A 27,735-nucleotide genomic window follows, 5' to 3' on the forward strand; every position below is an offset into this window, starting at 1 on the left:
TCAGCCCCTTTGCTTTCTTATCCACAGAGGCACCCTGGCAAGACTAAGTGGCCAATTCATTTCAAAGTTGGCAAAATAAAGAAAAGAAAAGGAAATTACAAAAAGAAAAAAAATCTCTGTAGGAACTATTGGCCAAGAATAGAAAACCCACAGGATAACATGTACCTTAATCTGCCTTTAAGTGGGATTATTCTGAAGGGGGAAATGCTAAATATAGAGAAGATATAGGAACTAATTTGGACCTTAAATCTGATAGGAAGGATCCAGCTCTTGGTTTTGTGAAACTTTCTGGGCTATCAAGCTTAAACCTTGTTTTATAGATGAAGAGACGTGTTAGGAAGGTAGAGTGCCATGCCTCTGAGTGTTGAACCAGTTCCTTCTGCGCAGGCTCACTTTTTGCCGTCTTCATGTCCATCCTCTATTCCAGGGTTCCTATTAGTTCCTCAGTGTTTCTTTTCTCCAGTTTATAAGACATCTGCCAATGCTTGATAAGACTTCTCTGCTCCCTCTGAGCTCAGTAACATCTCGTGCTTCTCCTCACAGTCCAGTTCCTTCAGCAGAGAGTTCTCAGTGTCTCTAGCTCTTCTTGCCTTTTACACCATCCTACTTACGTTCCATTTCAGCGTGGCTCATCTGATAGTGGTTAAGGGTGACCATTCTGATTTCTCAGCACACTGCTTTCTGTTCTTCCCATACGAGACTACGAGAAAGCATTACACAGCACTCACTGTCTCTCTTTTAAATCCTCATTTCCTTGACTTCCTCATCTAGAAAATGGAGATCACTACTTTGGTTTTCTACAAAGACTGGCTCTTGAATTTTAAGAATGAAAATATCCCCAATGTCTGCAGCCTAAGTCAAGATTTTGGCCTACTTCAAGGCCTAACTATGATATTCAAAGGATGTGCTGAAATTAGACCCTGTGTCAAAAAAAAAAGCAAAAAAAGAATGAGAACTATCATTTTGATCAATATCTGGTGTCATCATTTTCTTTAGAGAGTTTTAGTTAATCTAGTCTCCATAAATACCTCCAATAAAATTAACTGACTAAAGTGAGTTCTATTTCAATTGACTCACTCATTCTTTCTTTCAGAAGATATTTATAAACATGGTACCAGGCACTATGCCATGAGCAGAGATAAATTTCCAGCTAAAATGATTCAAAGCAACAACTCTAGATCCTGGACTATGGCAAATCAGCATTTATAGTTCAACCCTGACTGCACATAGGATCACATTGATATTGTCATTTTGTTTTCTGATTTTTGCTTCCTCATCTATAAAATAGTGATTACAATCTACATTTGCAAATCATATCATAAAGACCAAAGTTATGCTTGCCAAGTTCATAAGGTAATGCTTGGCACTGGTCAGACACTTTTTTTTTTTTGTATTTGTTCATTTATTTGATTTTCTTTTTTTAAATTTATTTATTTATTAAGGATTTCTGCCTCCTCCCCGCCACCGCCTCCCATTTCCCTCCCCCTCCCCGGATCAAGTCACCCTCCCTCATCTGCTCAAAGAGCAATCAGGGTTCCCTGACCTGTGGGAAGCCCAAGGACCGCCCACCTCTATCCAGGAGGTCAGACACTTTTAAACACTCTAAATGGTTCTATTTTATAATTTTCTGCTACATCTCAAAACATCATATTAATTTTACATGTTTCATGTATCCACAGCCCTTTCCTTTGTTTCCTGGTGTATTTTTGTTCATTTAAGTTCTAAACCAGTGAGAAAGCTTCTTGGCATCATTTTCCCTACCTAAAATCCTGAAAGAGTTAATCATGCCCTCTTTTGTATGTCTGTGTTTCAAAGTGTGTGTGTGTGTGTGTGTGCATTTAATTTATTCAGTCAGTTTACATTAAAATACTAACAACAGCTATCTCACACCAAAGAGCCTGGGAGTCCAGTAGCTGCTTGATCTTTGAAACTGCCTCAGCAGTCTGCGTAGATCCACAGTGGATAGCTCACACTGGGTAGGCTGGCAACGTGATACTTGATCCATCCACAAAGATGGCTACCTCAGCAGTCTTAATCTAGTGCCCAAATCCAGGATGGCACCTGCCAAGTGTCTAGACATTAGCCATGGTGGAAGCTCTTTACCTGGGTACTATAGTCAGATTTTTCTTTGGGACCACTAACTATTCAATAATAACAAGGAGACTTACTATTAATTATGAAAGCTCAGCTGATAGCTTAGGCTTGTCCCACTAACTCTTATTACTTAAATTAGCCCATTTCTATTTATCTATATAACCTGGAGGCTTGTTTGCTGCATCTACTTGCTGTCCGTCCTGTTTTTCTGCTTCCTTCTCCATGTCTGTCTGGTGCTCTGCCTTTTTTCTTCTCAGCATCCTCTGTGCCTAGAAACACTGTCTATCTATTGGCCATTCGACTTCTTATTAAACCAACCAGAGGGACACATATTCACAGTGTACGAAAAGATTATTCCACAACAGGGACCACTGGTTCTGATATCAGTGAGGGAATCAGCTGCGGAAAAAGAGGGTCAATAAACTCAACAACAAGAGGGAAGGCCAAGTCAGCAAACCATGAATGAGCTTCCTTCCAGGAAACTCTCCTTTATGTGGGCTGCTGCCAGATCTGCCACCCAGACTTGGGGTGGGTCTCCCCACATCAAGTGAGGCAGTCAGGACAATACTTCAACTGAGGCTCCCTACGCAGGTGATTCAAATTTATGGCAAAGGACATTAAAAACCTCAATTAAACCTCACAATTGATGTCCAGTGTGTCTCCACCAACGAACTTCTACAACTCATAAACACCTTCAGTAATGAAGCAGGATACAAGATTAACATTAAAAAAATCAGTAGCCCTTCTTTATACAGATTATAAATGGGCTGAGTAAGAAATCAGAGGACCTACTTTCAAGAATTGAAAACACTGTATAATTTAATACTAGGATTCTTTGGATTTTAAAGTGTGACATTCAGAATGTCATTTGTTATTTTGTCAAAAGACTACATAAAAAATATCATCAAAACCTGACCTTCCATGGAAAAGAAAGACTCACTTTACAATGTTAGCATAACTTGGCGTGAAGCAAGCCAAGGCTTGTCTGTCAGACAGAGAAGCTCTTTGAAGTCTAAAATTGATTAAAATGATACTGTGAATCATTCAAATTATTGAATGACTACAATGTGTATAGTTCATTCCAAAGATTACACAGTTCTCAATGTCAGCCACTCTCCAAGACCCATTCTATTCTATGTTTATACTTAAGGCAGAGCTTTAGTTTTGACCAAACTCTCTGTCATAATTTGTAGCATGGACTTATACCTCATTTGTTGGTCCAAATGCTTGAGATTATGTTAGAGGCCATTATTTTTGTTGTGGTTTGGGTTTTTTATTTGGTTGGTTTTGAGAAAGACTTATTTTTATCTGTAGGTCTTTTTTAGAAAAATAAATGTTTGTTATTGTTGTAATTGGGTTTTTTATAATTTATTTTTATTCTATATTCATTGATGTTTTGCCTGCATGTGTGTCTGTGTGAGGCTGTCAGAAGCCCTAAAACTGGAGTTACAGACAGTGGTGAGCTGCTTTGTGGGTTTTGAGAATTGAATCCGGGTTTTCTGACAGAACAGCCAGTGCTCTTAAGTGCTGAGCCATCTCTCCAGTCCTTTTAAAAATATTCTTAATGTGAAAAATTAGGTTGACATAGTTTCTAAAAGATACATATCAAGCTTCTAGGACAAGAATGATACACAAGGAGCGCTGTAAAACTTTCTTTCCTGAATATGTCTTTCCTGAAGTTCTCATAAAGCCACAGTGGCTATGGTTACCTCCACGAGATTGGCCCCATCATAGTCAATCATATGTGGTGGGGACGCCACCCTTCCCTAAGGGGCCATTAGCAGGCAGTTAATTGCTACTTGGGGAAGGAAACTAGTTTCATTCACTACTGAAAGTCATTTGTTAGTTGTCCATGCTCCAATAAATACCCTTCTCACCCCTGCATACGTACACGTTCATGAAAACAACTTTAATTACAATCATTGTGTGACCATCCAAAAGAGGGACATGAAACTATGAAAGAATTAATTGGGAATAAGGGGTTCTTTGGGAGTGAGCGAAGAGGGAGATAAAAATGATCAAAATACATAATGAACATGTATGAAATTGTCAAAGAATAAAATTTAAAAATATGAAATTAAAAAACATTAAGAACCTAGCCAGGTGTGGTGGCTCATGCCTGTAATCCCAGCACCTGGGGTGATCATCAGGAATTCACTATTCAGTGAATTAAAGGCCATCATAGGCTACAGAGTAAAACCATGTCTCACAAATAAAAACTAATAATAAATAAATATGGAATTAGGAACAATTAAATAAAGAGCATGTCATGTGTAAAAGACTTTCACATTGTGTTTTGTCACAGAACACTTATATCAAGAAATAAAAGAACTTTCAACTTGATAAGTAATTGATTTATTAATATTAGCCTTACAATTAGAGAGCCGAGGGCCTAAATACAACTAAAGCAGGAAGGCAGAGGGCAACTGAGAATTTGGCCACCTAATCAGATGAACCCATTTTTTATCTCCGTGGTTCAACCATGGCTTCCTTTCTACTTTTCTCTCTTTCTCTGTTTCACTTGGCACTTTGTATGCTCCAAGTGTCGCTTCCCCAAATTCAACTCTCCATGGCTTTGGCTTCATGTTTCCAAGACATTCTGACTCATTCTTACCCCAATTATCATTGCCCAGAACTAGACCTCTATTTTGTCAGGTTACTAGGTGCATAGTTTGGTCCCTTTTGATCCATTTCTCCCACGCGCCTATGGCCACAGCAAAGGGCTGAGAGTCCTTAGGCCTATGGACAGTTGTCTGTGTGCAAGTTTCTCAGGGAAGCCAATGTTTTAAACGGGAAAAGGACTGAATACGATTAGTTGGCTTATGGATGAGAAACTAATGAAATTGAAGCCAAGAGAAGTCAAGAAATAGTGTTTAGAACTAGGACCAGATTCTGAACCCTACATTTTCTAATTTCGTGATCTCACCAAGAAAAATCCATGGCTGAGAAGCTAAGTCTCCAAGACAGAAGTGCTTTCTTCTAATGTTTAAATTAGTTTAATCTTGGATCTGTCTTTAACAAATACACTTGCCATAAACTCACCCACTCCCCTAGACCCAAAACTTCATTTTGATAGTATAAAATAGTGGTTATCAACCTTCCTATTACTGTAGCCCTTTAATACAATTCTTCATGTTGTGGTGACCCCAAGGCATAAAATTACTTTCATTGCTACCTCATAACTGTAATTGTGTTACTGTTATGAATCATAATGCAAACATCTGTGTTTTTTGATGGTCGTAGGCCAGCCCTATGGAAAGGTTGTTTGATTCCCCCAGAGGGACCATGACCCACAGGTTAAGAACCTCTGGTATAAAAGATGTTGGACTGGTACATTATTTTATATGTGTATCTCAATATCTAATTATTCACTATGCATGAATCCTGAATTCTAATTACCAACACAGGTAGATTTGAGATGAAACCTGGTCCCAAACTTATGCCTTATTAAAAAAAAAAAAAAAGAAAGAAAGAATTGAAGTCCTGGAGTGGAAGCTTTGGCTATAGGTTTTCAAAGTTCCTTTGCATTTTTTAAAAAAAATATAGTGGCTTGTATTCCCAACTTTATTATTTATTAAATAAAACCCAATATATGATATTAATTTAGCCCACAAAAATACTTCCACTTACAATGAGAATATAGCTCTCCTTTCTTAGTTCTAGATTTAATCTACAGGACCAATCCCATAAAAAGTCTTCATTTAATTAAAATTTAGTGTGACCTTCTCAGATTCCTTAAGAGGTGTGTGTGGGGGGGGGGTGAGTTAACTGAAGCTCTGCGAATTGTTTTGTGTTACTATGTTTGATTTCCTTTGATTTGGCAATGACATGCATGTTAGAGTTGGGCCAGGAGGATAATGGCATTGTCCTTTCTTGGTTTTGCATGATGAGAAGGTGACCAAGGGGAAATAACGGATTACGATTCCATTTAGCTATTAATATTCAATTGAAAAATTACCAGGCACAGTGTGGAAATCATTTTGGTTCAAGATGCCAGATAAAAGGATTATACTTATGATTCTAGGGAGGTGGGAGAAAAAAGACAGGAGGCAGGACAAAGTTTGGTTGATAGCGTTTGCTATTTGCCCTTTGCCCTATTGCCGATTTATTCTCTGCCTTCCTTTTGGCAGAAAAAAATAAAATGGAGCAGCAACGGAAGGGCTTACACTGTCTGCAGCCAGCCAGATACACGGGATTCTGAAAAGGTGCTGAGTAATGCCTGCAGAGGCAGGAGGAGTGGCCCTTTCTCTGCAGCCCTGCTCACTGCCCCAGCCAGGAGGATTTCAGACCTGATGCTTTTATATCACCTCCCCCACCAACTTTGAAGCTCAAAGTGACCTTGACACTGTTGATAAACGCAGTAAATAAATACATCCGAATTCTCCTCACTCATTTCAAAAGTATCTAAGTTTCTCTTATGAGTTCTTTTTTTTTATTTAAAGGAATTATAGTTTAATTAAAATTCCAAAATAAAATTCAGAAGACAGTAAAGGTTTTGTTTTATGCGGTATGTTGAAGATTCTTATAATTCTGAGTCAACTGAGATTAATTTTCACCCATATGCATCATGGCTTTTTATGCATCTCTATCTCCTTGTTGCAGTTTTCCAAGAAAGTTAATGTCTAACTTTCTCTTATGAGTTCTTAAAAAGTTGAAATTGCCATAGCAGCTTTATGTTCTAAAGCTCATTCGGTGACTTCTTGAGCTACCTTTCCTTGTGTCCAGCATTTAATAAACTTTCTGTGAGGCTGGTTAGCGAGTTTTCAAAAGGAGAGATTTTTATTTTTCTGCGTCAGATGTAAGCAAGATTGCCACCACAGAAAGAGATGGCGTTAGTGCCACCTGCCCTCTGTCCCCATACTGTATTGTCCTGTGGCTGTAAAGATGTTCCTTGTATAACTTTGCCCTTCAGTAAGGTGCCATGCTGCTCTTTTGTTCTGTAAAATATTGGTGATTGGCTCATTATATCGTGACCTCTGTCTCACATCATTGATTGTGGTTAAATAAAATGCTAGTAATTAGAATGTAATTGTGGTTTGAAATCGTTTTGGTAAGTTGTGTTATTTTCAAATGTAAATGTTAGGAAATTGAAGCTGTAGGCTTTGGCTTATTTATTTAGGGATAACAGCAGCACGGACAAGCCAACAGATAGCGAGCAATAATCAGCTATTGGAAATTGGTTAATATCTTAGCAGTTTGCTTTAAGCGGATTTTAATTAAAAACTATTCACTTAAAAATTTGGAGCAGCTATTAAGTGCGTATCACTCTTCTGGATTATAGCAAGGGTTCTTAATGATGATAAAATATAACACATTAGTTACAATTTATAATCAAATATCTCCCTTCTGCTTAGTGAAAGGAACACTGGAGAAGGCCGCAGGGTCTGGTTACGGTTACAGGAGAACTAACATGTAATTCATACTTATCACTTCACTTTTGCTAGGAATATTTTACACCACTTATGAAACTGAATGAAAAAAAATTGTCCTTTACCTCTGGTGAGTGCATCTGTTATGACTCACACAAGCACAGAAGGGTGAGCCTGTTTGCTGTGATGCCCAGTGCAGCCTTCTGCTCCTTGGGGGTCTCACTTGCATTTTCTTGGGTTTCTGTGTGTACAAAGTCAATTTGTAGGGTACTGAAATCTACAATGGGGAAAACACATGGTGCTGGCTTCAAGGAGATTGGCCCCCATAGGCTCAAAGGCTTGGTACCCAGTTAGTGCACTGTTGAGAAAGATTAGGAGATGTGAACTTGCTAGAGAAGACATGACCTGGGGGTTAGCTTTGGGGTTTCAAAAGTTTCTCTCTCTCTCTCTCTCTCTCTCTCTCTCTCTCTCTCTCTCTCTCTCTCTCTCTCTCTCTCTCTCTCTCTTCCTCTCTCTCTCTCTCTCTCTCTCTCTCTCTCCCTCTCTCTCTCTCTTTCGTCTCTCTATCTCTCTGTCTCTCTGCCTCCTGCTTGCCAATCAGGATGTAGCTCTCAGCTACCTCTCCAGTGCCTGCCCACTGCTAGGCTCCCTGCCATGATGATAATGGACTCTGAAACTGTAAGCAAGCCCCCAATTAAATGCTTCCTTTATAAGAGTTGTCTTGGTCATGGTGCCTCTTCACAGCAATAAAACAGTGACTAAGACAACCACTAAAGTGGAAATACTCAATGCTGAAGTCCTGGAATCCCTGATTGCTTAATGATAAGAACGTGACTAGCAAGCGCAGAAAGCTTTAGCAGCCGGGTTGTGAGTTGGGTTTGGAGAACCCTTGTGAGGATCCTGCTAAAGCTAGAAACCAGGTTTCTCTAATGATTCTTTAACTTAGGTTAGAAATTGAAATAACCTTCCTATTTCATTCATAATTTCTCTAAACTGAATCCTTTCTCCTTTTGTGTTAATTTTATTTTCACAAAGAATCATCTCCATTCTTTTATTTATTCTATATATCGCTTTTAATTTTCTCTTTAATTTCCACCCTGATTATTAGCCTTTCTTGTTGGGGGATAGGATCTGTTCTCATTTTTCTCAGTGCTTGATGTGCAACATTATATTTACTTGATATCTCTCTGGTCTTTTGTAAGTTCTTTGAGAGTCGAAAAATAATGTGTTTTGGTCATATTTGACTCCTCCCCCAGCTCTTTAACAGCACTCCGCTACTCACCTCACTTTGTGTCCATTGTTTTTTGTTGTTGTTGTTTATAACTTTATAAAACTCATTCATGTAAAGTCTACTACAAGAGACTGGTCAATGAACCAGGGGTTGTATGTACTCTTAGGAAAAATTGTTTCTCCCTCTCTGAGCAACTACCAAGTAAGTGTCAGTAACTTCAGGGCTTGGATAGGGTTGTACCCAATTCCCTTCTCCCTGCTGGCAACTGGACCAGTCTTACATAGGTATTGTACATGTGGCCACAACTGCTCTACATTGATGTGTACAAGTGCCCTGCTGGGTGCAGGAGGTCATGCTTCCCTGTAGGCATCCACCACAGTGGGTTCTTGTACTATATTCTCTTTCTCGTCCTCTGTGATCCATGAGCCTTGAGGGGTGAGGGTCACAGTAATATGTTCCCTTTAGGCCTGAGCATACTGCAGTTCCTTCTTCTCTGCACTTTAGCCAGTGGTGACTCACGGTATAATCACCATCTACTGGAAATAGAGAGAGCGCTCTGATTTTTAATGTAAACACTCACGGCTAGAAACTTTCCTTCTAGAACTACTTTCTTTCTAAACCAAGGATTCTTTTAGGTTATGTTTTTTACTTTATGAGTGCAGCAACTTTTAAATCCCCTCTCTTGACTCTTTCACTGTCTCACTTGTCACTCAAAAGTATATCTTTCAGAGATCAGGTCAGTAACGTCTTTAAAAGCAGAGGACCTGGCTTCAGATCTACAACACCCACATGATATGGCCAATAGGGCAGCACATTCCTGTAAGTGAAGCTTTGCGGAGGCAGAAATAGGAAGATGCTGGGAGCATGCTAGCCAGTCAATCAATCTGACCAAATCAACAAACGACAGGTTTAGTGATAGAAATGTACAGAGAGAGAGAGAGAGAGAGAGAGAGAGAGAGAGAGAGAGAGAGACTGACTGATTGAGGAAGAACTCACATACGTGCATCTACCTCTTGCCTCCACATGCACACACATACAAGAGAGTATATTGTTTCATCTCCATGTGTTTCTGTATTCTCTGCAGTTTCACATGCTGTGGATTTCCAAGTTTATTCCCCTGTGATTGAAGTTGATATAAGAAATTATTTCGCTGGGCGGTGGTGGTGCACGCCTTTAATCCCAGCACTCGGGAGGCAGAGGCAGGCGGATCTCTGGGAGTTCGAGACCAGCCTGGTCTACAAGAGCTAGTTCCAGGATAGGAACCAAAAAGCCACGGAGAAACCCTGTCTCGAAAAGTCAAAAAAAAAAAGTTATTTCAATTCTTTTATATTTATTGGTTAAGAGTTGTCTTGCCACATAGCATGTTGTCTTTATAAAGGTGTTTCCAGATGTTCCCAAGAAAAAATGTGTATCCTGTATACATGTGTGTTGAATTGAATATTCTGTATATATCTCTTAAGTCCTTTTGACATATGATGTAGTTTAACTTTGAAATTCCTTTATTGGTCATCAGTTTGGATAATGTATCTAAAGACAGTTGTCCGATATTGTAATCATCTACCATTATTATAGAGTATATCTGATTTTTTTCTCCATTAGTGTTTGTTTTATGAAGTAGGGGACTCCAAAATTTGGTGCCTATCGACCATTGTTTTGTCGTCTTTTAGTTGAGACAGTGTCTCTATGCAGCTCAGTTTTGGAACTGTTGATCAGCCTGACCTCAAACACACAGAGAATCACCTCTTCATTTGTCTAGTGCTGGGATTACAGGGGTGCCCCTCAGTTTCAATATCTTCTTGATTAATTGTTCCAGTTATTGCTCACTTGGCCTTCTTTATGTTTTCTGGCTAATTTGTCTTAAATCTATGTTATCATAGATATAGCACAGCTCCACCAGCTTATTTCCAGCTTTCATTCGCTTGTTAGGTTGTCTAAACTGTCTTCCACCAACTCACTGTCTGACAGTGGCTGGCTTTACCCATAGGGCCAGTTTCTAAGAGACAGTAGTAGGGAAGTATAGGGTCACACATTTTTTTTAATGTTTATTTTGTTTTATTTCTGTTTTTTATCTAGGCATCTCTGTGCCCAATCTGTGTTTATTGTTGAGTTCTGGCTGTTTACATATAATGCTATTCTTGAGCTATGTTTACTAATTCCTATAAATTTCCTTGTTTTCTTTTTTAGTTGGTTAAATAATTATTTTTTTCTAGCATTAGGGATTTGCTGATTCCATCATATTCTTTTTCTCTTTGATTAAATTATTTTTTCCTATTGGCTTGTTTGTTTATTTTTCATTTCATTATTTCTACCATTTTTTAATTCTTTTTCAAAAATCTTAATTTTCCTGCTGAATCTTTCTTTCATGTCACTGATTTTTTTCATCTATAGCCCTGATTTTCTCATCAGTTTTGCTGGCTTTTTATTCTGGGTTGTTGACTTTCCTCTCCAAATACTAGATTTAATTCATCTCTTTGTTTGCATCCTCTTAGAGGTCACTGAGAAAATAAACTTGTCAAATTTTCATCTAGATGTTTACCTGTTTTAATGTATGTTTTAACTAGTTGAGGAAGTATGGCCTTTTGGGACAGTCTTACTGCCTTTTGTTTCTCTTGGTCACATTCCTGTGCTTCTATGCTGCAATTTTTATACCTGTTGGTGTTAACACATCTCTTGCAGTTGTATTTGAAGACTGCATGTTGAATATTTCAGCCATTTTTCTTTTTCCTATTCCTTTCTTGTTTCTGTTTTGAGATATGATCTCATGAAGAGGCCCCAGCTGGCCTCAGACTGGTTTAGCTAAGTTCAAACTTGAACTCTTAATCCTCCTGCCTCTGTGCCCTTAGTTCTACAATTATAGTTCCAATCCACTGCACAGCACCGAGCAGGCTAGGGTTCACTGCACATTGCAGAGCAGGGTATGATCCACCGCGCAGTGCCGAGCAGGTTAGGATTCATCACACAGTGCCAACAAGCAGGTTACTCTGGAGGTTTTGGTCACCAGTTCTAAGCAGAGGGAAGAAAGCAAAATGTTATAACAATACCAACACCATTGCATTCAAGATAGAGACATACTCGTTATATATGGTAAATGAGGATGCAGTAAATGAAAGAGAAAAGGATAGAGGCACAGAAAAAGGAATAGAAAAGAGGCGTGAGGTTAACAAGAGAAAAGGAAAAAGAGTATAGACGAGTGTTATGAAGATGAGCAGGAAAGGGTAAGAAGTTAGAAAAAGTAAAAATTAAAAGAAAAAATTCTAAGTTAAAATAATACAAGGTAAGGTCAAAATACTGAGAAAAGTCTAGCAGACAGGAAAGAGGAAACAATGAGGTAAAAAGAAGTAAAAATCAAGGAAAAGGCAAAAGATTGTCCAATTAAGAAAAAATATGCATGAATAAAATTACATAAAGGTATGATGGGAATAAGAAACATATCTTAAAAATATTATAAAAGTTCTACTAATAGCTTAATAAATGAAAAATATGAAAGCTGGGAGTCGTGTGGGTTAAAAAGAAAAGAGGCAGGTAACATATTTTGTAGTAGGAGACCACTTGTTCATTCCCAAAATAGTAACTCAGAGACTATATTATTTGCAATACTGTTTGGTCAATACCTTAAGCATATTTCTGGATAACTCTTATAACCTAAACTAACTCATCTCCATTAATCTATATATTGCCACGTGGTTATGGCTTACTGGGTAAAGATCTAGTGCATCTGTCCCTGGTAGTGGCTACGTGGCTTCTCTCTGACTCTGCTTACTCTTTTTATACAGCCTAGCTACATTCTGTTAAGCCATTGGCCAAAAGCAGTTTCTTGATTCATTAACCAATAAAAGCAACACATATACAGAAAGACTTTGCATACCATTATAGGAATGGATTCCTTCTAGGTCCTAGAAAATTGGAGATTACCAGTTACACGACCAGCTGGTGTGAGGATCATAGTCCTTTAATCTGCGGATTATTGTCTTGACTGTAGTTCTGTTACTGAGTCTGTGTTGGAGAAATATGTGTTGTCTGCCAACGTTGTTTTAATTTGGTAGTTTCCCTTCTTGGTGTACCAGAGACCGTAGCTTTGCAGTCTGTGTGCTGAGAGGTTCCATCATCCTACTGATATAACCCAGATTATATCCCCTGAGGTGGCCAATGTCCTCACAGTGAGTGAATTGTCTCCCAGGTGGATTGCGAATGTGCTAAGTAACCAAAGAAGGGAAGTCTAGATAGGCAGAGGGCCTATCTTCATACTTTCAAGAACTTCTGATTTCATCAATCAGCCTATTGGTGAGCTATAGTTCTATAATGGTTGCTAGAACTGTAGTTCTTGGGCTCTAAAGCAGTGGGGCAAAGAAAATACTCAAGCGGCTGATCTATCCACTGGCCTCAGTTATCAAATTTCAAGTTTCCTCTCAGTGAATGAGATGTTTTCCCAGTGACTAACAGCAGGGCTCTCTTTCCCTATGTACTTTCTGCCTAAACTGAGCTTCCTGCCAACTGCACCTCCCAACTCCTTCCTGAGCCATTTTTGTTATCATAGGACTATGGCGGGCCAAGTTGAGGTTCCATGATTTCTGGTTATTCCCTGCTGTCATGTTCTTGGGTTCTCAGGATTCTGTTGTTTTCATCACTTGAAAAAATATTTTACTTACTGAGAGTGTTATATATGAGCACTGTGTCTATATAACTTCTCTCCTTCTTCTCATTCCTCCAACTCCTCCTGGGTTGTGTCCTCCTACACGCTGCTTCCCAAATTCGTGGCCTTGTATTCTTAACTCGGTTTTTAAAAATATATTTCAAAATCTTGCCTGGCCCGCACTCTGGGTCCTGTAGAGTGACTCGATAGGAACTTTCTCTGCCACAAACCTGTGCAATGGAGGAGTCACTGTCTCACCAAGAACTGAGCCGGGTTTGAGCCTTAGAAGTGCTGTGAGACTGTCCTTGGGACCAGCGCCCAAGTCTCTTCCCTCTTTTTATTTTATTTATTTATTTATTTACTTATTTATTTATTTAAGATTTCTGTCTCTTCCCCGCCACTGCCTCCCATTTCCCTCCCCTTCCCCCAATCAAGTCCCCCTCCCTCATCAGCCCAAAGAGCAATCAGGGTTCCCTGCCCTGTGGGAAGTCCAAGGACCACCCACCTCCATCCAGGTTTAGTTAGGTGAGCATCCAAACTGCCTAGGCTCCCACAAAGCCAGTACGTGCAGTAGGATCAAAAACCCATTGCCATTGTTCTTGAATTCTCAGTAGTCCTCATTGTCCGCTATGTGCAGCGAGTCCGGTTTTATCCCAGGCTTTTTCAGACCCAGGCTAGCCATAAATAAAGGACATTGAGCCTATAATTAGTGATCTTAGAGAAGCTAAATAAGGAGAACCCAAAGAAAAAGATATAGGCATCCTCCTGAATATTAACCTTCATCAGGCGATGAAAGGAGACAGAGACAGAGACCCACATTGGAGCACCGGACTGAAATCACAAGGTCCAAATCAGGAGCAGAAGGAGAGAGAGCACGAGCAAGGAACTCAGGACCGCGAGGAGTGCACCCACACACTGAGACAATGGGGTTGTTCTATCGGGAACTCACCAAGGCCAGCTGGCCTGGGTCTGAAAAAGTCTCTTCCCTCTTAACTTTTGAAATGGCTTCTGCTTTTCTCCTCCTCACCATGGAGCTGTGCAGGCGGAGCTATTTGGTTTGTATCTTATGGTCTGTCACCGCTCCTCCTTTGGCTTTTCTTTGGAATGGAGTCTGTTTTCCCCCTCTTATTCTGACGCTTCTCTATCTCTCCACATGTGTTTTCCTTATCTGTTAAATTGAGCCTGGAGAAGGTCTGATCCTTGTTGAAGGGCAGGGCTGCTAATCAGAGGCATTCATCGCTGCAATGCCCAGAGCAGAGAAAAATCTGCCTTCTCTGTGTGGAATAACACTTCCATATGGAGAGAACATTCCAAATAGAGACACGAACCCACAAGCTCACTGTGAACATTTTGCCCCTTAGAATCATCTCCTTCCTCTCCACAAATGCATAGTATCTTTATCTTTATTGAGTCAATAATGATAATTACTTACTCTCCAAAGAAAATTATTCTCTTAGAAGTATCAAACTGAAATAAATTCCATTCTTTTACTAGGTTATTATACTTTCTCCATCATTTATGAAAACAAATGTCACTGGTTATAGCATTTTTTTATAATCTACACATGAAATAAAGCATAGCAGCAGCTTCACTCATAAAGACTTCGTATTTCAAGCGAAATTGTGGAGTAAATTACTTTTCTCTGCCTCTGCCTTATCATGTTCTCTGTCCTCGCTCTGATTTTAAGTGGCTCTTTCTGTGCACATTTACAGCACCAACATGATCTCATAGGATGCATACAGAATGGTGAAATTGTTCACTGCCATGAAACAGATGAACATATCTATCAACTCACATAGATACTTATTTGAAAAGACCAGCAAAAATGTGTTTAAAAAAGAAACAAAATCTAGACTGCGACACTGTTTTATTAGGTATAGCCTGCAGGTTACACATTAGCCCTCACACTTGCTCACCCTACCGCTCTTTCTCGTTTGACTTACCTCTCATTTCTTTTTCCCCCAAACTCATCTTTTTAAGACAGCATTCCCTGGCCCATGATAATCCTAAAAGAAAAGAACCACTAAAATCAGTTTAACTCATTCCCTTCCTTTGAATTGCCAATTCACAGTCTGTGCCATTCTTTTCCTACCAAAACCAAACCAAACACACAAAATTCTCTCGCATCCTCAATCAGATCAGCCCACATTAGTCCTGAGCCATGGTGATGCACAGAGCACAGCCCCCACTTTGTGGTGGTTTGAACAAGATGTGTCTTCCACACTCTCGAGCTTTTGATTCCTTGATTCCCACATGGTGACCTCTGCTTAGGGAGGCTTGGTACGTCTGGCATTCCAGGAGAAAGTATGTCTCTAGGATTGGGCTTTGAGGTTTTGAAAAATCATACATCATTCCCAGTTCACACTCTCTCTCTGATTCCTACTTGTGGTTCAAGATGTGAGTTCTTAGTTGCTTCTTCATCTGCCGTGTTATCATTCCACCATCATGGACCCTAATCCTCTGGAACCCGGAACTAAAACAAACTCTTTGTTCTGTTAAGTTTCCTTGGCTGTGGTGTTTGATCACAGCAATAGAAAACTAACTAACTCACCACTCAAAGGGAGGAAGAGGTCCTTATTGACTTTGGAGCCAAATTTGAATGGCTACGGCTTACACAATAGGGCACAAGGTTATACCCATTCCATGTTCTAATGCGGAAGTACTTTCACTAAGTTGTGTAATAGCAATACAACGGGAAGGTATTACTCAAGACAACTTTAAAATGCATTGGTGGGTGATCAAAGAAGCAGACCATAGCCAGGTATACAGTCTCACATGATATCTGATAGCAACCTTCTTAGCCCTGCTTTGGTGGTACACAGTGGTTCATTAAGTTGATATGTTATACAAATTATTTTTTTTAGTTTGTTTATCAAGATATTAGGACTGATACAGAGATGGACAAGGAATAGCTTTTTTGGGATAACGATAGTCCCAGAGGAGCATGTGCATTGACCCACAGACGGACATTACGCTGAGTCTAAGTTGGAGGTCTCTATTGGTTCCCTCCTCTTGGAGCTCAGGGAGCTCCATGGAAAATGGGCAGAAAAGATTGTAGGAGCCAGAGGGATGGAGGACACTAGGAGACCGTGGCCTAAGAAGTTTGTGTTTGGGTGAGGCACTCCTAATGGTGGTAGTTAGTGTATGTCTCTTTTCCTGTTCTTGGGACTCTTTTCCTCCTATTAGGTTGTCTTGTCCAGCCTCGATAAGAGAGTTTTTGCTTTGTCTTTTTGTAGCTTATTTTGTCCGGTTTGGCTGTGGTCTCTTGAAGGCCTGCTCTTTTCTGAAGAGGAAACAGAGGCTGAACAGATCTGCAGGAGAAGAAAGTTGTGTGGGATCTGGGAGGAGTGGAAACTGTAACCAGGCTACCTGGATCAGCAACATTGCAGCCTCTCTGATGTCATTAAAGTTTTGATTAGTCTAGCAGCCTTTGCATACACAGCTTCTTTCTTCAGGAATTTTCTTTCACGGAAATGAGGTAGATATTGAGAAGTAATCAGTCTCTTTAAATGTCTTTGAATTAATTCACAATAATACATGAGCAGCTTATATGTGTTCCAGACTTAAGTGTCTTTTAAAGAAAATTATATTAAGCTGTACAATTAATGTGAATCAAATGAATTTCAAACAATTTGAAGAACTATTTCATAACAGAGGTCTTTCTTCAGATGTAAGAGTACCAGACTTATCAAATAAATAAGAAAGATATTTAGTTAAACTTTAATTTCAAATCACTGTTACTGTCTCAATGCCCTGCTATGCCTATACTGAAGGCCAAAAACTATATTGTGTATTTTAAATCCAAACTTAACATTTTATGTATGTATGTATGTATGTATGGGCAACCTGTTTGAGATTTGAGTCTTTAAAAATTCTTACATTTATTTGTTTGTTTGGTGTGTGTGTGTGTGTGTGTGTGTGTGTGTGTGTGTGGTGTGCAGAGGTCAGAGGACCTGGTGGAAGTGGGTTCTCTTGTTCCCCATTGGGCTCCAGGGCTGCCAATCAGGCTGGCCGGCAAGTGTCCATCTTTACCAATCCAGCCATCTTGTCAACCTCCTATTAGGATGTCCTAAGTCATTGAGAGCATTCATATTCTCACTGACTCACTGACATAAAACCCACCTGGCCTCTTCTAATCTCCAGGCTGGAAGCTGAGTCCCAGCTGGGGAGCTAGTGTTGCAGCATCAGGGACTCATGCTCCTCCCACCCAGGAATCTGTGGAAAGAGCCACAGTTTCTACCACATAGACTCTTCTAGACTCTTTCTGTAGCATCTCCAGATCAACAGCCAATAACACCCCACCAAGCTTAGTAGCTTCAGCAAATGATTGTATTGAAATTAGAATAACAGGAAGGATTTTTGAGATTTAAGTAGAAGAAAAAGTAACTTGGGTGTAGGCTTTTGTTGAATGTTATGGTCACATTTAAATTATTTGCAAAGTTTCAAGAACACATGCAATTATGCTATGGCAGCTCTTATTGAGAATATGTTATTGAGAATAACAAAAATAATTTTTTTCATAGTTAAAGAATTTTAGAAAACGTACTGAATAGAATAAAAGGCATGGATTAAAAACATTATTTTCTGTAAAAGATTTTATTTTGACGGCACCATTTAGAAGTTATTCACCATTCAGTCTTTGAACAAAGGGCCAGAATTTCAAAACAAGTTAGGTCAAAAGAGTGAGGGACAAACACCAAACTTCATGTTGTGGTAGCTGACATGTCTATGGTGTTGACTTTACTGTACAAAAAAAAACTTTGAGATAAGCATTAAAATGTACATTTATTTTAGAAAAAAATCTATGTAATATTTCTGAACACAGGTTATACAATGTTTACTGTTATTTTTGAATGAGATAGTAATAATTTATGTTACTGCTCTTTGTCCTAGCACACATACAGACCCACTAACACACTGAATTGTGAAGTCAAAAGAGGGTTTCCATGCTTAGGGTGAATGCTGCAATGTTTAACCTCCATTTCCATTCTGTGACTTAAATTCATGACTCCATTAAAGTCAGAAACACCCAAATCTTAAGATGAATCAAAAGCTTGGAGCCTATTTCATAGAGAAGCTTATGAAGACCATTATCTTATCCAGCAATAGTTTTTTATTCCCTGCTCCCTGATGATCTTTAAGATCTTGTCCATGGCACAAATTAGATGAATATTTTCAGAATGTACAAAATTGATTGCACAAATCATGTGTCATATATCAAGACAAAAATAGATTTGGTCAGTGCCCCAGCTGCTGTGACAGATGTCCTGGCATCTGGCAGTGTGTCCTCTGTACAAAGTTACCAGTCATCTGCTGGTGGACACACAGAAGGCTTAAAACCCCCTGAAGGGTGTCTATAAATCAGAGCAGTATACCACAAAAGAAAGACAGGGTGACTGACTTTAAATTTCAGATTAAGCACTACCAAGTACAATTTTAAAGAATAAACTGACTGTAGGTTTATATCATAAATTATTGAGGTCATGAAGAGGAAATTAATATAGTGAATTTTAAAATCAAGAAATTCTTTCATCCTTCATGACTTGTTTCCTATAAATTCTTTCCTCATACTCTCCGCTTACATGATTTTTCTTTGAACAGGAGTCAGTAGTGTTAGAGATAGAACTGTGTCATAGACTAGAAAATTGTGCAGGGTTCAGATGTTATACATAGAATCCTTCTCCATCAACTTGCTGCAGCCCACACACTGCTGGTCTGAAGTTCTCCTAACTAAGAGAAATTACTGTGTTCCTTGATCATTCGAAGGAGTGTAAGTGTGGACCGCAGAGAGTCATTTGCCAGGGTAGCTGATCTGTGGTTAACTCTCCTGTCTCATTCCTTCTTAGTCTCCTTACGTCTGCTGGGGCACTTTGCTGTTTCTTCCTAGCTGTCCCTGTCTTCTGTGCTATACTCCTTCATGCACCAGCAATACCTTGGACACATTCGCTTTGGGATGAAACCATTCATAAGAATTATTAGAATAGGAAAGTCATCTACAAATTAGCTTTATGTGAAAGAGGCATCCGCCCCCCTACAGAGAATCTAGGGCATTTCATGGGTCACACGATTTAAACATCTTTCTTGCTATAGCAGCTTATAGATTTCTTTTGAGCCATTTTATAACCTGTGTTGTCCAAGCAATGTTCACAAGAAATGAAAAGTGAAAAATCATACAAACCTTAATATAACTCTGAGCTCTTAAAATCACGAATGCCTTGATATACGGAAAAGATTGTGCCACAGAGTGCATTTGCTGTCTCTCGGATAAACAGTCTAATTGTACCATATGCCCCAGAAGTGCTTTCATACAGACTGAGAACACTGGGATTAAAACAATTTTCAACATCTCCTGTTACTATGTCACCTTCTTTTTCCATCTGAGAGGATTATACACGGCAAATCTGCCTTTTGTTTTTGCTTATTTCCATTATTATTTCATAGCAATAAAGAGAAGAATGCTGACCCTAGCAGAATCCTAAATTCCTGTAGGCTGCTAAGAATAGCTATGTAGTTCCCACATTTCCGGCACCATTGGCAAACATGACTTGCATTGCTGGGGAGAGCAGCGAGTGTGTGACATTTCTACTGCCTATATCTTTGGAGAGTTTATAGTAATATGGTTTTTCTAATAAAACTGAATTGATACCTCCAATTTCTACAGAAAGTGGAATGGGGACAGGAAAATGGGAGGGAACTGAACTGGCTCGTGTTAAAAGCCTTCCTTTAGGAAGCGCACCCTTAATTTCCAGCCCGTAAACTAGAGCAGCCGTGTCAGACTTCCTGTGCCGTCAGCCCAGTTCTTTCTCGTTATCTCAGAATCTGCAACATAAACACAGTGAAGGTCAATGGCATTTCTAGCGAATATCTGTGGCTGGATCATCACTCACCACGATATGGTTGTCTTTGAACATTTTAGTGGAAGACTTCTTTACTAAAACACCTTTTCTTTCAAACTTCTTATGGATTCTTTGTGGATTTCACATCATGCGTCCCAACCCCATTCATCTCCCCATTCTGTCGTATCCACCCTCTGCCCCTGTAGTCTCCTCCCCAAATAAAATTTAAAAGAAAAGAAAAAAAAAATCTCATGCTGAATTCTGTAGCATGGCATAGTGAGTCACACAGTGTATCCCCTCAGTCCATATATCTTTACTTGCAAGTGACCATTGCAATGAGTCTTTGGTCTGGTTTGAGGTCTCTAGTTTCTTCCGGGTCCTCACTAGGACTCCTCTTGGATATGGTGGTGTGGGTGAGGGAAAGATGCCCTCCCCTCCTTACCCCTCTCTTTCTGTGGCAGGCGGGAGAACTGGCCTCGGGGCATGAGAATGATACTAAAACATCTTAACTCAAATAATTTGCTTATAATTGGTATCATTAAGTGTTCTTTGCTGTATGTTTGTGTATGTATTCCCATGGGGGAGTGTGTCCATGTACTTATGCATGTGTGTGCTCATGCATGTGTGAACATGTGTGCACAGGGTGTGTGTGTGTGTGTGTGTTCCTGTGCATGGGATACCAGAAACAGATACCAGATTTTTTTCTCTGCCCTCTCCACTTACTTTTTGTGACGGGGCCCCTCTCTCTCTCTCTCTCTCTCTCTCTGACCCTGAAATTCTTGATTCTGCTACACTGACTGGCCAGGGAGGCCCATGACTACTACACCCAACTTTTTTCATAGGTACTAGAGATTTGAACTCAGATCTTCAAGCCTACATGGCAAACACTTTACTAATTGATCTCCTCAGCCTGCTCTTTAGTTTTTGATTCCTGATACAAGCTGATTAGAATTCTTTGAATTTTTCTGAATTACTGTACGATTGGTAGAGGATCCTGAATTCCAGTTTATGGAAGATCTCTGGTCTGGTTTTTCTGTTTGCCTAATGATGCTGTATTCTTCACCCAGAACTGTAGATGGAGCCTTTTATGGTGCAGGGTATTTCAATCGTAGGCAACATTTGTGTCTGGGAGACAAATATTCCAGATTAGTTAAATCTATTTAGCAGTCTCGCCTTTTATCTAGTCTTTGGGCTACACTTGCACAATAGTAAGCATACTGGGTCAAATGTCACTAATCAGTCAATACTTTTAGACCTAGAAGAGCCAGTTAGATGCCTCTTGGCCTTCCGTGGATGCGTCTTCTTATTCCAGGATCCAGATTAAGGAAGAAACATCCCCTTTGAGACATGCCTTTCTCAAAGCAAAGAAACCGAACATAAGGCTGCATGGACACACAATGGTTCATTGAAAGCTTCTACTTGATTGGAGTCTATCTGTCTCATTACACCAGCCAATGAAAGTTTATTACTAAAAACTATATAGTGGCAAGAATATCATTTCAGGACTTTTACTGGTTGGGAAGACCTGCAGGTTATATTGCAATACATACAGGCAAATAATTCTCCTCTAACTAAGTGAATAGTTTGGCATCAACCACACAAAATACTAAGCAATGCCATCTCACCTCATCAAATCTACATTGGCCTTGCTGTGTTTTAAATGTATTGGTAGTGGGCAAGGTTAGAGTCTTCTCTGTCTAGGATCTTGTCTTCTAGGTATTCTCTGTTAGACTATGTCATCTGTCTATGAAAAGTTTACTTAATAGGTGGAAGGTGCTAAAATTGATACAAATCCTATCTCCTCCCTGTTCATCCACTTAAAAGTATATGGTCACAGACCTAAGAGAAATGGGTGCCTGGTTTTTTTTCATGTGAACTCTGAGGTCCAAGGAAAAAGCCAGAGGAAATGATTTGACTATAGTGTTCTATCACAGACCTAGACAGCAAAGCGACAATTAACCGTATCTGAGCATGGTAACTTTATGACCTAATGCTTTATCCAAATAAAATCTGTACCAGACAGAGCTTGGGCTCTGGGAAGTTTGGCATGGCTATATGTGTGAAATTTGAGCTCTTATCAAATAGATTTTAAAAGGATACATCTGGGATTTGGTCTTGAGGTCTGATTTTGCAATACGGAGTTGAGTTTCACCCGGGTCCTCAGAATATGTGCAGACTGTAGACTCTGCAAGAGTATCAGAATTGCTTCACTGAGGAAGCCACCTTGCTTTGTGAACTCAGGACCTGCTGCTATCTCCTGTGCTTATAGATTTCCCTTCAGTTTAGTTTATCTCCATCCCACCCATGCCAGTGGCATTGGCCCCAACTTGGACTGTATTTGTCTATGTGCTCAGGTAGACTCCACCAGGATAATGCAGTTCCCAGATCACAGCTCCACGGGCTCGCATCTCAGGGTAGATACAGGCACGATTAGGACAGCAATGGCTATCTGATGTGTGACTCTGCTGGACGGCAGCCAGCTCTCACTCATTTGTCCTCCCTTGTTGTTCCAAGGCTGCATCTGAAGCCTTCTCAAAGACAAATTTCTCCTTTCCCATCCTCTTGAACGGACTGATCTATTGTCCTATGTTTCTGTGGCCATTAGTATTATCATACAGGTGGGCCTCGGGCTGAACATTCCATCAGTGACCTGGTGGCAGCTGCCGTAATGTACATATAGCTGTAGTGAACCAAGTTAAACTTTAAGGGGGCTGACTGAGAAGCCAAGGATAATGGCACTGGGATTTGATTCTACTGCATGGGCAAGCTTTTTGGGATCCTTGTCTGTTTGGATGCACACCTTCATAGACCTGGATGGAGGGGGGAAGGTCTTGGACTTCCCACAGAGCAGGGTACCTTGCCCTCTCTTAGGACTGGAGGGGGAGGAGAGAGGGTGTATAGGAGAGTGGGAGGGAAATGGGAGGAGGAGAGGAGATGGAAATTTTGAATGGTATTATTTATAAAGCAAAAAAAATTAAAATATTTGAATTTAAAAGAAATTTTAAAAATCCCGAGCCTTAAGAAGAAAAAAAGAAAAAAAATTAAACTCACAGCCCAGCTCCTTTATTAGTAAAACACAAGCGCAATTACACTGGGGTGCTTGGCTAAAACTCAACATAGAGAATACATTTGTTTGAAAGTTTTATTTAGAGATGCCATTTCAATTTGGGGGGAGATTAAATAGCGAAGTCTTCTGGTTCATATTTCTAGATAAGCATTGATAGATACTAACAGCTTTCAATCTTCGTGATGCCTTTGGTTCCTCCCTCCTTAGGAATCTCACATGAAGAGTAAATCGTAATTAAAATGTGCAGGATGACAAGATGGAGCAAACAGTGCTTGTACCACCAGGACCTGACAGCTTCAACTTCTTCACCAGAGAATCTCTTGCAGCCATTGAAAGGCGCATTGCAGAAGAAAAGGCTAAGAATCCCAAGCCAGACAAAAAAGATGATGACGAAAACGGCCCAAAGCCAAATAGTGACTTGGAAGCAGGGAAGAACCTTCCATTTATCTATGGAGACATTCCTCCAGAGATGGTGTCGGAACCTCTGGAGGACCTGGACCCCTACTATATCAATAAGAAAGTAAGTGTTTTTCTTAGGTCTATTTTGCCACTAACTGCATGCCTTGGACTTCTGCAGAAGCATCACATACTGAATTAAATTAGCACAGCCTTAACCATCTTTCTCCTTAAGAAATGAGACCACATTTGTGGGTGTTTTATACATATTTATGAGGAGAAAGTAAATTATATTATACCATATGGAGTTGCCCCAAATACCCCAAGACAAAAAACAAATCTAAATATAAGTGTAAGTTGTAGGCAACTAATTTAACAAATTAAAAGATTCTCACTGAAGATTACTTGTACTAAGCAATTTTATGTATTTTTGTACCTTGAAATCTTGAAGTCACCCTGAGTTACAAAAGACCTCAAAATGTACTGTGTGAATTTCTCATGGAAGAAAGTTTGCAACACAAGAGCTTCCAATTCCTTTGCCATGTTATAAATAATAAGTCAAGTAACTTTTTGTTTCCAATGTAATATAGTCATGCAATATACAAGAGTATTTTGTTGTTTTGTTTTCTTGTTTGTTTTGGGGGGAAATTATTTATTTTGGCTCATGGTTTTCATATATAAGACTGTTGGGGGCATTTTGCAATAAAACCATGTCAGTGTTCCTTCTAACATATATGGGCTTCCTCTTAACTGTATTATGTCTGCAAAGACTCTACCTACAAGCTAAGTTACAGTTTCACCTTGGCATGAACTCTTGGGAGACACTGTCCAGTTTATTACAGTTGCTAGTCCTTAACAGGAGGGGTTGTAAAATAACTTCAATTTTATTAATCCACCTGTATTCTAAGCCCATACAGCAGTGCATATGCTAATCATCAAGGCCTTTCTGAGTAATCATCCCAGATGTGTATTGTTGTTAACGCTTTCATTAGTTCTTTGAGTTTGGATCACATTCATCCTTCCTCCAGCCCTTCCCAGATCCAGTCTCCACTCTTCTCCCATTCAATGTTCTGTTCTTTTTTTTTAAATTTTAATCCTTTAAGAAAATGTATATTCCTCTAAATTCATAGTTGTGTGGTCTCCCACTGAAGTGTAGTTGTTAGCTTAATAGAACCTACACTTGTAGAGAAACTCTCCCCTTCCTAGCAGTTCACAATTATCAGCAGCTCCACAGCTAGGGGTGTGCTTGTACATCCAGATCCAGTCTGCGGCAGAGAGCCTCCCTGCTCTGCCTGCTTGGGCGCTGGGTCCCAACCCCAAGCGTAGGGTAAAGGGGAGCTCGGGGGCTTCTTTGTCCCCATAGCCCGCCTGCAGCAAGCAGGGTGGGCCCTTTGTCTGCGAGCGAACCAAGCAGCACGGAGTTTCATCAGGGCACCTAGTGAGACATCATTGTGGTGAGTGAGTGCTGCGGCACCCGGGAACAGCCCGCCTACACTTCCTGATCAACCTACAGGGCTACACTGCCCGGTACCTCCTCTCTCTTCCTATCCCATCCAGCTTACATCCAGATCCCCCCACCCTCTGTTTCTCTTCCCCCTCCCTTCCCTGGTGGCAGAGAGCCTCCCTGCTCTGCATGCTTGGGCGCTGGGTCCCAACCCCAAGCGTAGGGTAAAGGGGAGCTCGGGGGCTTCTTTGTCCCCATAGCCCGCCTGCAGCAAGCAGGGTGGGCCCTTTGTCTGCGAGCGAACCAAGCAGCACGGAGTTTCATCAGGGCACCTAGTGAGACATCATTGTGGTGAGCAAGTGCTGCGGCACCCGGGAACAGCCCGCCTACACTTCCTGATCAACCTACAGGGCTACACTGCCCGGTACCTCCTCTCTCTTCCTATCCCATCCAGCTTACATCCAGATCCCCCCACCCTCTGTTTCTCTTCCCCCTCCCTTCCCTGGTGGCAGAGAGCCTCCCTGCTCTGCCTGCTTGGGCGCTGGGTCCCAACCCCAAGCGTAGGGTAAAGGGGAGCTCGGGGGCTTCTTTGTCCCCATAGCCCGCCTGCAGCAAGCAGGGTGGGCCCTTTGTCTGCGAGCGAACCAAGCAGCACGGAGTTTCGATCAGGGCACCTAGTGAGACATCATTGTGGTGAGTGAGTGCTGTGGCACCCGGGAACAGCCCGCCTACACTTCCTGATCAACCTACAGGGCTACACTGCCCGGTACCTCCTCTCTCTTCCTATCCCATCCAGCTTACATCCAGATCCCCCTACCCCCTGTCTCCCTCCATCCCTCCCTTCTTGGAGCAGAGTGCCGCCCTGTTCAGCCTGCCTGGGCGCTGGGACTGAACCCGAAGGTGAGTGCAAAGGGGAAGGTGGTAGCTCCTTTGTCTCCATAACCTGCCTGCAGCAAGCAGGGTGGGCCTTTGTTTGGAAGCTAACCAAGCAGCAAGGAGATCGGAACTGGACTCCAGGAGAAACATCACGGGGGAGTGACATCACTTGGAAGGTACATCAGTTGGCAAGAAGACCTGATCCTGTAAAAGAAGATCCATAGGAGAATATTGGAAGGAAGAGATGGGGAGACGCCAATGCAAGAATTCACCCAACAATCTGAAGAACAACACGAAACCACCAGAAGCCAGCGACCTCACAACAGGAGGACATGAACACCTTAATCATGAAGAAGGAGAAAAAACTGATTTCATGACAGTGATTGACACCCTTAAACAGCATATAAAAAACGCCCTTATAGAAATGGATGAGAAGTATAACAGAAAGTTCGAGGAATTGAGTAAATCAGTGAATGATACCCTAGGAAAGCAAGGAAAAACAATCAAGCAGATAATGGAAACAGTTCATGATTTGAAAAATGAAATGGAGGCAAAGAAGAAAACACAAACAGAGGGCCGGCTGGACATGGAAAATCTAGGTAAACGAATAGAGACTACAGAAACAAGCATAACCAGCAGAATACAAGAGATAGAAGAAAGAATCTCAGAGTCTGAGGATAACATAGAGAAAATAAACGCACTGATCAAAGAAAACAGCAAGTCCAACAAACTCTCATCACAAAACATTCAGGAAATATGGGACACAATAAAAAGACCAAACCTAAGAATAATTGGAGTAGAAGAAGGAGAAGAAGTGCAGCTCAACGGTCCAGAAAATATACTTAACAAAATTATAGAAGAAAACTTTCCCAACCTGAAGAAGGATGTACCTATGAAGGTTCAAGAGGCATACAGAACCCCAAATAGGCTGGATCAAAAAAAAACATCCCCTCGCCATATAATAATCAAAACACAAAATATACAAAATAAAGAAAGAATATTAAGAGCCGCAAAGGAAAAAGGCCAACTTACTTATAAAGGTAAACCTATCAGACTTACACCTGACTTCTCTATGGAAACCATGAAAGCCAGAAGGTCCTGGATAGATGTACTGCAAAAACTAAGAGACCATGGATGCAAGCCCAGACTACTATATCCAGCCAAGCTTTCGTTCACCATAAATGGAGAAAACAAAATTTTCCAGGATAAAAACAAATTTAAGCAATACGTAGCCACAAATCCAGCCTTACAAAAAATAATGGAAGGAAAATCACTAACCAAGGAGTCCAACAAAGACCTCAATAACTCAGACATCTAGAGACCCTTCACCAGCGCAACTCAAAGAAGGGAAACACACAAAACCTACTACTTAAAAAGTGACCGGAGTTAACAACCACTGGTCATTAATATCACTTAATGTCAATGGACTCAACTCACCTATAAAAAGGCACAGGCTAAGAGACTGGATACGAAAACAGGATCCAACATTCTGCTGTCTACAAGAAACACACCTCAACCACAGATCCAGTCTGCACGATGGGATTTGATCTGGCTTGCACATGCATGGGTCTTGTGCATGCTGCCCCAATAGCTGTGAGTTCCTATGTTCAGCTCCCCTACAGTGCCTTGCTATGGCACTTCTCTTGCAGTTTTCCACAACCCTTGGCTCTTATCCTCTTTTCCTGATCACCTCTCTGAGCACTGGAAGAAGAGGCATAGTATATATATTACATTTAAGGTTGAGAAGTCTCTAGTATCTTATTCCCTAAGTCTTGGCCAGTTGCAAGTCCCT

The 27,735-nt window shown here is 40.5% G+C and overlaps 1 protein-coding gene across 2 annotated transcripts in view; it reads left to right on the forward strand.

The window, feature by feature from the left end:
- Positions 1 to 27,735, forward strand: part of LOC142857204 (sodium channel protein type 1 subunit alpha) — a 115,290-nt gene that overhangs the window by 14,326 nt on the left and 73,229 nt on the right. For both annotated transcript variants that reach the window (XM_075984993.1, XM_075984994.1), the window contains exon 2: positions 23,435 to 23,747. In XM_075984993.1, the coding sequence (XP_075841108.1) occupies positions 23,484 to 23,747 (264 nt within the window). In that variant the 5' untranslated portion in view covers positions 23,435 to 23,483. The remainder of the gene's footprint in view (positions 1 to 23,434; positions 23,748 to 27,735) is intronic.

This window comes from Microtus pennsylvanicus, chromosome 9 (genome assembly GCF_037038515.1).
Source record: "Microtus pennsylvanicus isolate mMicPen1 chromosome 9, mMicPen1.hap1, whole genome shotgun sequence".
In the NCBI taxonomy this organism is placed as follows: Eukaryota; Metazoa; Chordata; class Mammalia; order Rodentia; family Cricetidae; genus Microtus; species Microtus pennsylvanicus.